Here is an 11350-nt window from a genome sequence, read left to right on the forward strand (position 1 = left end):
TCCAACTCTCACGCGCTCAGCCTCCTCTCATCCGACTCTCACGCGCTCAGCCTCCTCGCATCCGACTCTCACGCGCTCAGCCTCCTCGCATCCAACTCTCACGCACTCAGCCTCCTCACATCCAACTCTCACGCGCTCAGCCTCCTCGCATCCAACTCTCACGCGCTCAGCCTCCTCGCATCCAACTCTCACGCGCTCAGCCTCCTCGCATCCAACTCTCACGCGCTCAGCCTCCTCTCATCCGACTCTCACGCGCTCAGCCTCCTCACATCCGACTCTCACGCGCTCAGCCTGCTCGCATCCGACTCTCACGCGCTCGGCCTGCTCGCATCCGACTCTCACGCGCTCGGCCTGCTCGCATCCGACTCTCACGCGCTCGGCCTGCTCGCATCCGACTCTCACGCGCTCGGCCTGCTCGCATCCGACTCTCACGCGCTCGGCCTCCTCGCATCCGACTCTCACGTGCTCAGCCTGCTCGCATCCGACTCTCACGCGCTCAGCCTCCTCGCATCCGACTCTCACGTGCTCAGCCTGCTCGCATCCGACTCTCACGCGCTCAGCCTCCTCGCATCCGACTCTCACGCGCTCAGCCTGCTCGCATCCGACTCTCACGCGCTCAGCCTCCTCACATCCGACTCTCACGCGCTCAGACTGCTCGCATCCGACTCTCACGCGCTCAGCCTCCTCGCATCCGACTCTCACGCGCTCAGCCTCCTCGCATCCGACTCTCACGCGCTCAGCCTGCTCGCATCCGACTCTCACGCGCTCAGCCTCCTCGCATCCGACTCTCACGCGCTCAGACTCCTCACATCCGACTCTCACGCGCTCAGCCTCCTCGCATCCGACTCTCACGCGCTCAGCCTCCTCACATCCGACTCTCACGCGCTCAGCCTCCTCGCATCCGACTCTCACGCGCTCAGCCTCCTCGCATCCGACTCTCACGCGCTCAGCCTCCTCGCATCCGACTCTCACGCGCTCAGACTGCTCGCATCCGACTCTCACGCGCTCAGCCTCCTCACATCCAACTCTCACGCGCTCAGCCTCCCCTCATCCGACTCTCACGCGCTCAGACTGCTCGCATCCGACTCTCACGCGCTCAGCCTCCTCACATCCGACTCTCACGCGCTCAGCCTCCTCACATCCGACTCTCACGCGCTCAGCCTCCCCTCATCCGACTCTCACGCGCTCAGCCTCCTCGCATCCGACTCTCATGCGCTCAGACTGCTCGCATCCGACTCTCACACGCTCAGCCTGCTCGCATCCGACTCTCACGCGCTCAGCCTCCTCGCATCCGACTCTCACGCGCTCAGACTCCTCACATCCGACTCTCACACGCTCAGCCTCCTCACATCCGACTCTCACGCGCTCAGCCTCCTCGCATCCGACTCTCACGCGCTCAGCCTCCTCGCATCCGACTCTCACGCGCTCAGCCTCCTCGCATCCGACTCTCACGCGCTCAGACTGCTCGCATCCGACTCTCACGCGCTCAGCCTCCTCACATCCAACTCTCACGCGCTCAGCCTCCCCTCATCCGACTCTCACGCGCTCAGACTGCTCGCATCCGACTCTCACGCGCTCAGCCTCCTCACATCCGACTCTCACGCGCTCAGCCTCCTCACATCCGACTCTCACGCGCTCAGCCTCCCCTCATCCGACTCTCACACGCTCAGCCTCCTCGCATCCGACTCTCACGCGCTCAGCCTCCTCACATCCGACTCTCACGCGCTCAGCCTCCCCTCATCCAACTCTCACGCACTCAGCCTCCTCACATCCGACTCTCACGCGCTCAGCCTGCTCGCATCCGACTCTCACGTGCTCAGCCTGCTCGCATCCGACTCTCACGCGCTCAGACTGCTCGCATCCGACTCTCACGCGCTCAGCCTGCTCGCATCCGACTCTCACGCGCTCAGCCTGCTCGCATCCGACTCTCACGCGCTCAGCCTGCTCGCATCCGACTCTCACGCGCTCAGCCTCCTCGCATCCGACTCTCACGCGCTCAGACTGCTCGCATCCGACTCTCACGCGCTCAGCCTCCCTGCATCCGACTCTCACGCGCTCAGCCTCCTCGCATCCGACTCTCACGTGCTCAGCCTGCTCGCATCCGACTCTCACGTGCTCAGCCTCCTCGCATCCGACTCTCACGCGCTCAGCCTGCTCGCATCCGACTCTCACGTGCTCAGCCTCCTCGCATCCGACTCTCACGCGCTCAGCCTCCTCGCATCCGACTCTCACGCGCTCAGCCTCCTCGCATCCGACTCTCACGCGCTCAGCCTCCTCGCATCCGACTCTCACGTGCTCAGCCTCCTCGCATCCGACTCTCACGCGCTCAGCCTCCTCGCATCCGACTCTCACGCGCTCAGCCTGCTCGCATCCGACTCTCACGTGCTCAGCCTCCTCGCATCCGACTCTCACGCGCTCAGCCTCCTCGCATCCGACTCTCACGCGCTCAGCCTGCTCGCATCCGACTCTCACGCGCTCAGCCTCCCCGCATCCGACTCTCACGCGCTCAGCCTCCTCGCATCCGACTCTCACGCGCTCAGCCTCCTCGCATCCAACTCTCACGCGCTCAGACTGCTCGCATCCGACTCTCACGCGCTCAGACTGCTCGCATCTGACTCTCACGCGCTCAGCCTCCTCGCATCCGACTCTCATGCGCTCGGCCTCCTCACATCCACCTCTCACGCATTCAGACTGCTCTCATCCACCTCTTACACGCTCAGACTGCTGTCATCCACCTCTCACGTGCTCAGCCTGCTCGCATCTGACTCTCATGTGCTCAGACTGCTCTCATCCAACTCTCACGCACTCAGACTGCTCTCATCTACCTCTCACACGCTCAGCCTGCTCGCATCTGACTCTCACGTGCTCAGACTGCTCTCATCCAACTCTCATGCGCTCGGACTGCTCGCATCCGACTCTCACGCGCTCAGACTCCTCGCATCCGACTCTCACGCGCTCAGACTCCTCGCATCCACCTCTCACGCGCTCAGACTGCTCGCATCCGACTCTCACGCGCTCAGCCTCCTCGCATCCGACTCTCACGCGCTCAGCCTCCTCGCATCCGACTCTCACGCGCTCAGACTGCTCTTATCCAACTCTCATGCACTCAGCCTGCTTGTGCCGAACTCTCACGCACTCTGACTCCTCGCATCCAACTCTCACGCACTCGGATGCTCGTATCCAACTCCCACATGCTCAGCCTGCTCACAGCCATGTCTCACGCGCTCATCCTGCTTGCAGCCACCACTCACCTGCTCGGCCTGCTCTCATTGAACTCTCAGGCGCTCAGCATGCATGCACCCAACTCTCATGCACTCAGCCTGTGCTCAGCCAACTTGCCTGCACTCAGGCAGCTCAGATGCACTCAGCTCTCATGCATTCAGCCAACTCTCATGGAGCCAACTCCTATGCACTCAGCCAACTCTCATGCGCTCAGCCTGCACACAGCCAACTCATATGTACTCAGTATACAGACAGCCAGTTCTGATGCTCAGCCAGCTACATGCACTCAGCATTCATGCAGTGAACTCACATGCACTCAGCCTGCATGCAGCCAACTCTCATGCACTCAGCTCATCTTCCATGCTATGCAATCCACCATCCTTTTCCCTCTCCAGGTTTCCCAGTGGTGCCCACTGCTGTGCCATTTCCTGCTATCTGTTACAGAGGCTGGGCCAGGATGTTACAAGCTGTTCCTGCCTCATTGCCACCAGAAGGAGCGAATGCCAAGCACTTGGGATTGGAAGCAGTGTTGGAACCACTGCTGGCAAAGTGTTAAAGGATTTGTTACTCATTGCTGCCACACAGCACCAGCAGGCACCCCAAGGGCTTCACAGGCAGCAGCACCAACAGATGTGTTCACCTGGTCCCAGAACCCCAGCATGGGGGGGGTGGGAAGGGGCCTCTGGAGCTGCCCCAGCCCAAGCCTCTGCTCCAGCAGGGCCCCCCCAGCAGCTTGCCCAGCAGCACAGTGCCCAGGGCGGGTTGCAAGCTCTCCACACCAGGAGACTCCACAACCTCTCTGGGCAGCCTGCTCCAGGCCTCCAGCAGCCTCCCCCCAAACCACTTTCTCCTCCTGCTCAGCTGCCACCTCCTGGCTTCCACTCTGTGCCACTTGGCCTGGCCCTGGGCACCACTCAGCAGAGCCTGGCCCCAGCCTCTTGCCCCCCACAGCTCCTTCAGTTCTTGCTGAGCACTGAGCAGCTCCCCTTGTACTCACTGAAGTTGTCTTCTGTAATTTCCTTCCTGTTGGTTGTGGTGATAACAAAGGCTTCCTCATCAGCTATGCCAAAGGTCTACAAAAGGCAGAGGTCACCCAGTCAGAGTGAAGTACTCCAGAAAGCTCATGGCAAGGAGATGGGACAGAAGGGGCTGGCTTGGAAGGGACCTCAAAAAGTCATCTCTCTGGAATGTATGAAACCTCAGATCAGCCAAAGCTCTACCAGAGCTCTTTGGTTTCTCACCTGCTGCAAATCTGCTCCAGTGAGCAACAAGAGTGTTCAGAACCATCCTGTGAGTAACCACCTTGAGGGCTGAGGAGGAACAGGCTGCCTGTCCCAGTGCAATAATCATGCTCCAGAGGGTGTCCCAGGTTTAGCTGCACCCTTGAGACATTAAACCAAATCCTTCTGAACGCTGGACACACATCAAAGTCTTGGCTCCTTGGCTGGGAAGGTGTTCCTGCAGCTCTGGACCTTGTCCTGCTTCCTCCATATGTCCTACCCCTGCCATCCCACACTCATCTTTCTCCAGACAACCTCTATCTGCCTCTTCTCCTGCCTCTCTGGGTCTTTGAAACTCAAGTGCAAGTCAGCCCTGGTCTCCTTTAACCCCTGTAGTCACCACTCCAACAGGAGCTTTCTGCACTTCCAGCTGGACTCTTCCCTGAAGCTCCTGGGCCAGCCTGTCCTCACCGTTTCCCACACCTCCTTCTCTCCATCCCTGCCACTCTAGAGTCTCATCTTTACAACACTGCTGCAGGTCTCCCCAGAAGGCTTCTTCCAGTGGCCTCCTCCCTAGCTGTGACCCTCTCCATACCTCCCAGCTGCCAAGCTTCTCACGGCCCCAGCAGAGATGACACCAAGGGATGGCTGTCCAGAGCCCGCAGCAGCTCTTGCTTTTGGACTTGTTTAACCCAGATCAACCCAACTGAACCTCCCCCCTCACACCAACTTCCACGGGGCAAACCTGTGCAGGAGGAACCCAGCCACAAACTACCCAGAGAAAGGAACATCACCCTCCAGCAGGCAAAGGCCTCCCTGTGCCACTGCAGGCTGGCACAGCCTGGCTGCAGAACTTTACACAGGTCTTTGCCCTCCAACTATCATTGGAGCTTCCCTGTTTTCCCTGCCTCCCAGAAGCTCTCCAAGCCCTAGCAAGGGTCTAGGGCTGACTTCAAGGCAGCCAGAAATTAGAAGCTGGCAGAGGCAGCCTCCTCCTGGTCCTTGCCCCTATTCTATGAAGAGCCTCAACCAAGCTGCAGAGCTGCTCAGGTGTCTAGCAGCAGCAGGTCCCTTCTGCTCCACTCCAAAAGGATGCCCTTAGGAGATAAGCTGCTGGGCAAGCTGCTGGACCAGGGCTGGCACTGCTGAGTGCAGCTAAGCTCCCCCTGGTGTCCATGCCAGAAGAAGCCACAGCCTCTGTAGGCTTTGGTCAGCTCAGAGCTCTCCTTGTGGTGGCTACGTGACCTGGCTGACTTCCCTGCCCTCCAACTCACTGAAGCCCACACCAGGCAGCACTGAGGTGGCAGCACAGCTGTCCCACCACGTGGACATGGTCTCCAGGAAGAGCAGATGCTCATCCCTGAGTGAAAGTGACCCTCCTGGGTAATTAACCTGAGCAGCTGCTGCTGGTGAGCAGTGTTTGGTCAGAGGCCTCGCTTCTCACCCAGGCCCTCTCGAGCAGGAGGCACCCTGGTGCCCTTGGCTGACCTGACAGCAGGTTCAGGGCTTGCCCAGACTCACACTGTGCCCTTCTTCAGCTAAGTGCTGAAGGTGCACTCAGTCCTTGACCTCAGGAAGATGGACAGCACCACCCAGCACCACAGCACCAGTCTGCTGGTTATTCTTTTGCAGGCTGGATGGATGGGGAAGCTTTGCATGTCACCCTTGAAGGGCTCAGCACAGTGGCTGCACTCAGAACTGTCCCTGCACAGAGGATGCAAGCTGGGAGGAGCTATGCCAGAACAGCCAAGAAGGAAGGTTTTCCTCTGGGGGAAACCAGGCACCAGCTCCAAGCCAACACACACCTAGGAGAAAAGACCAGGCCTCTTCTCCAGGAGAAGGGGACAGAGAGGGACCTAGGGGTATTGATTGACAGCTGGCTGAACATGAGCCAGCAGTGTGCCCAGGGGGCCAAGGGCATCCTGGCCTGCAGCAGGAAGAGTGTGGCCAGCAGGAGCAGGGAAGTCCTTCTGCCCTGTGCTCAGCACTGCTCAGGCCACACCTGCAGTCCTGTGTCCAGCTCTGGGCTCCTCAGCTTAGGAAAGAGGTTGAGCTGCTGGAAGGTGTCCAGAGAAGGGCAAGAAAGCTGGGGAGGGGTCTGGAGCACAGCCCTGGGAGGAGAGGCTGAGGGAGCTGGGGTTGCTTAGCCTGCAGAAGAGGAGGCTCAGGGGAGACCTTCTTGCTCTCTGCAACTCCCTGCAGGGAGGTTGGAGCCAGCTGGGGGTTGGGCTCTTCTCCCAGGCAGCCAGCAGCAGAACAAGAGGACACAGTCTCAAGCTGTGCCAGGGGAGGTTTAGGCTGGAGGTTAGGAGAAAGTTCTTGCCAGCAAGAGAGATTGGCCCTTGGGATGTGCTGCCCAGGGAGGTGGTGGAGTCCCCATCCCTGGAGGTGTTCAAGAGGGGATTGGATGTGGCACTTGGTGCCATGGTTGAGTTGTCAGGAGGTGTTGGGTGCCAGCTTGGACTTGATGATCTCTGAGGTCTTTTCCAACCTTATTGATTCTATGATCCTGTGACCCCTAAGCTATCAGCACCAGGTGCCCATGCAAAGGCCAGAGTGGCCCAAAGACAAAGAGCTACCTGCACACAAGAGAGACAAAAAGCCACCTGAGAAGCCTAGGCCACAGCACCGAGCCAAAGGCTGCCCAGCCTGGGCCAACCCCCACAGCTGGTGACCAGAAGCCAGCCCTGGAGGTGCAGGCAGTGTGCCACCAGACCCAACAGCCACCTTCCACAGCGTGGCACCCAGCCCAGACAGCTCCTGCAGAGCCAGCACAGCCCTCCTGAGGAGCACCTCAGCTGCAGCCGAGCACGGAGCCTGGCCAGGACATCCTCAGTGCTGTCCTGCCCCAAAGCTTCTCTGCACACCTCAGCTCCTCAGGGGGACAAACCCCACACAGCTTTACTGCTCCAACAGCTCCTGGCCAGGAATCCTCTGCTGAGCCTGGGTGACAGCCTGGTGACTGCCAGCCAGCAGCACCTCAGCCAGCAGCACGTGCTCCCCTCTGAGGGGGAGGCCTTGTGGGACAGCTCCTCCTGAGGTGGTCACTCAGCCTCCATCCCAGGAGGAAATCAGGGACTGGGTAGGGTGGGAAGGGACCTTCCAAGGCCATTGAGTCCAACCCCCTGCAGCCAGCAGGGACAGCCCCAGCCCCAGCAGGCTGCTCAGAGCCCCAACCAGCCTGCCCTGCAGTGCTGCCAGCCATGGGGCAGCTCCCAGCTCTCTGGGCAGCCTGGGACAGGCTCTCCCCACCCTCAGGGGCAAACATTTCTCCCTTCTCTCCACTCTCAATATCCTTCTTGGAGTCCAAACCATCCCCTCTTGGCCTGGCACCCCAGGCCCTGAGGATAAGTCTGTCCCCAGCTTCCTGCTCAGCCTCAAGGAAACTACCAGAAGGGCTCCTGGAGCCTTTTGCTCTCCAGGCTGAACAGTCCCAGTTCCCTGAGCCTGGCCTCACAGCAGGGCACCCTCACAGCCCTTGGAACCACATTCTTACACCCACCCTCAGATCCTTGTGGTGGCCTCCTCTGGACCTGCTCCAAGAGGTCCAGATGCAAAGGAACCACTAAGCACCACCACCCAGACACAGCAGCAACCCAGAGGTGAGGTCCTGAAGAGCAAGCTGCAGGTGACACTGAGCAGGAGACCTTTAGAGCCTGACAGTTGGCTCCCTTGGTGCTTCCCCAGCCAGCTGCAGGCAGACAGCAGCTCCGGGGCAGTCACTGCTGCTGCAGGCCTGGACCTGGGCCATGCCCCTGCTGTGTGCCCCAGCAGAGCCACACAGACCACCCCCAGCAGGCTGAGCACAGGCCAGGCTCTAAGGGTGCGCAGTGGAAGGAAGAGAAGGGAGAGGAGCCAGGAGCCAGCGGGCAGGTGCAAAGGGGCTGCATGGCAGCCACCAGGGTGGGCTCTGGAGAGATGGAGAGAGCAGAGCAGCAGCTCTGGTGGGGCAGTGCTTAGAGCATGGCTGGGGGAGCAGCTCTCAAAGACCTGGAACTGCATCACTGATGGCACAGCTATGGCTCACTGGCCTGGCAGAGCTGCAGCAGGGTTAGACTCAGTGATCTCAGAGGTCTTGTATGACCAAAATGATTCCCTGACTCCCAATCCGCCTCAGAGGTCTTGCCCAGCCAAAATGATTCCACAGCAGGCAAGGAGCTGGCAGCCAACAGCCAGGTGAACCACAACTCATCTGGGTTCCCACAGAACCTTCAAGCCTGGGAGAGCCTCTGAAAGCCCTTTTCCTAGGGCTTCACAGGGGAGCCAGGGGTCAGGCAGCCTCCAAGAGGAGATCCTGGCGCCGGGACACGAAGCTGGAACTCCAGCTGGGGGTTAAGTGGGGAACCTCTTCCATCTGACTGACACCCAAGAGGAAGGCTCTGGGACAGTGGCTCGGCAGCAGGCTGCCAACGATCCATGCGGTCTGGCAGGCGCTGTACCGGGACCCGACACAGGCAAGCGCAGGGGCAAGGACAGGCGGTGCCAGCAGACCCCTCCCGCCGCCCCGAGCCCCGGGAAAGCGGCTCCGCAGGAGCGGCACGGCTGGAGCCGCTCTGCCGGGGCCACCACCTTGGACAGCACAGCCCCGGGACGTGGGCAGCCTCGAGCCGGGAGCTGCGGGGAGCTGCGGGGCCGCTCCGCTCTCAGCCCGGGGAGCACCGCGGGGAGCTGCGGGGCCGCTCCGCCCTCAGCCCGGGGAGCACTGCGGGGAGCTGCGGGGCCGCTCCGCTCTCAGCCCGGGGAGCACCGCGGGGAGCTGCGGGGCCGCTCCGCTCTCGGCCCGGGGAGCTGCGGGGCCGCTCTGCTCTCGGCCCGGGGAGCTGCGGGGAGCTGCGGGGCTGCTCCGCTCTCGGCCCGGGGAGCACCGCGGGGAGCTGCGGGGCCGCTCCGCTCTCGGCCCGGGGAGCTGCGGGGCCGCTCCGCTCTCAGCCCGGGGAGCACCGCGGGGAGCTGCGGGGCCGCTCCGCTCTCAGCCCGGGGAGCTGCGGGGAGCTGCGGGGCCGCTCCGCTCTCGGCCCGGGCAGCTGCGGGGCCGCTCTGCTCTCGGCCCGGGGAGCACTGCGGGGAGCTGCGGAGCCGCTCCGCTCTCGGCCCGGGGAGCACCGCGGGCAGCTCCGGGGCCGCTGCTCCCTCCCGGGCGGCCAGCAGGGGCTGCTGGGTTCTCAGCCCGGGGAAGGGAGACCCCGCGGGGAGCCGCCGGGCCTGCTGCTGCCTTCCCGCCCGCCAGCAGGGGCTGCGGCGGCTCTCAGCGCGGCGGCGGCTCCGGGGAGCGGCGGGAAGGGAGCGGCGCAGCCTCCCCCCGCGGCCCGGACGGCAGCTGTCCCGGGCGGGAGCGGCCCGAGGAGCGGGGCGAGGCTGGGCAGGAGGAGGAGGATGGAGAAGGAGGATGGAGGAGGCCGCAGGGCCACCGGGACCGGCCCCCTCGCGCCTCCCCTCGCACGTGGGGCACGGCGGCAAGTGCCGCCCCCCCCCGACATCACGGAACCGGGAGGGACGAAGGACGGAGCCGGCCGAGCGCCGCCAGCCCCCGGGGCCGCCCGCGCCCGGCCCCGGCGCGCTCCGGTACCTGGCAGACGGCGCTGCGGAAGGCGCGGTAGTTGTCCGTGCCGTAGCTCAGCACTTTCTCCTCCCGATCCGCCTGCTCCCGCCGCCGATCGAAAAGGAACACGGTGCGGTCCCCGTTCCCGCAGGGCGTCAGCAGCGCCGGCCGGCGACCTCCGCGGCTGCCGCCGCCGCCCCCGCTGCCCCCGCCGCCTTCCCCTCCTCCTCCTCCCGCCGCCGCCGCGTCCGCTGCCATGTTGGGAGCCAAGGAGACGCCGAACCGTCCCGCAGCGATGGCGGCGGCGGCGGCAACCGGCGGCACCCCGGCCCGCCCCGCGAGCGCCCCCGCCTGGCGCCTGCCGGCACCCGCAGCCGCGGCCCCGCGGCGGGAGGAGCCGGGGGGGGGCAGGCCCGGAAGCGGCGGGGCGCGGGCGGGAAGCGCGCGGCAGGGCGGCGGCGCGGGCGCGGGAGCTCAGGGGCAGCCAGCAGCGCCCGGCGGAGCGGGGCCCGGCCCAGCCCTGCGCGGAGCCCCCCGGCTGAGCCTCCGCCCCGGGCGCGCTGGAGCCTGTGCGCCCAGCACAGCCCTGGACCCGGGGCGCAGGCTGCTGCTCCCTGCGGGCGCTGCCCCAAACGTCCTGCTCCTGGGAGCTGCTCCCCAGCAGCTGTTGTGTGAGAGCAGAAAGCACTGAAGCTGCTCTCCCACACTTCCAGAGGCAGCCCCTGGCCAAAGGCAGCAGAGCTCTCTGCTCGCAGGAGCTGCAGCACTGCCCCAGCTGAGGCCCTTCAGCCAGCTGGATGCCATGGATCAGAGCATCAGCCAGGCTGGAACAGCCCTCAGAGCTCATCCAGGCCAACCTCTCCCCCAGCACCATCTGATCAGCTCAACCATGGCACCAAGGGCCTCAGCCAGGCTCTTCCTAAACCCCTCCAGGGAGAAGAGCCCAGGCTGCCCCAGGCAGCTCCCAGGTGCAGCTCTGCTCCGAGTGTGGCTGCAGGGGACTGGCTACCCAGCTGCTCCTCTTGCTAGCCAGTGACACGCATAGCAGAGCATAGCCCAGCCCAGGTTGGAAGAGATCCTCGAGATCATCGTATCCAACCTCTCACCCAGCTCCCTCTGATCAATCATGGCACCAAGCACCCCAACCAGTCTCCTCCTGAACACCTCCAGGGATGGGGACTCCACCACCTCCCTGGGCAGCACATCCCAAGGGCCAATCTCTCTTGCTGGGAAGAACTTCTTCCTAACATCCAGCCTGAACCTCCCCTGGCACAGCTTGAGACTGTGTCCTCTTGTTCTGCTGCTGGGGGCCTGGGAGAAGAGCCCAACCCCCAGCTCGCTCCAACCTCCCTGCAGGCAGTTGCAGAGA

The 11350-nt window shown here is 63.4% G+C and overlaps 1 protein-coding gene across 2 annotated transcripts in view; it reads right to left on the reverse strand.

Moving 5' to 3' along the window:
• SMCHD1 (structural maintenance of chromosomes flexible hinge domain containing 1) overlaps positions 1-10294 on the reverse strand; it is a 71696-nt gene extending 61402 nt beyond the window's left edge. For both annotated transcript variants that reach the window (XM_068166900.1, XM_068166899.1), the window contains exons 1-2: positions 10009-10294; positions 4220-4295 (exon numbers count right to left, since the gene is read on the reverse strand). In XM_068166900.1, coding sequence (XP_068023001.1) covers positions 4220-4295; positions 10009-10239 — 307 coding nt within the window. In that variant the 5' untranslated portion in view covers positions 10240-10294. The remainder of the gene's footprint in view (positions 1-4219; positions 4296-10008) is intronic.
• Positions 10295-11350: the final 1056 nt, after the last annotated feature.

The sequence above is a fragment of the Melanerpes formicivorus genome, unplaced genomic scaffold, assembly GCF_026170545.1.
Source record: "Melanerpes formicivorus ecotype bairdi unplaced genomic scaffold, bMelFor1.0.p_v2 SCAF_111, whole genome shotgun sequence".
NCBI lineage: Eukaryota > Metazoa > Chordata > Aves > Piciformes > Picidae > Melanerpes > Melanerpes formicivorus.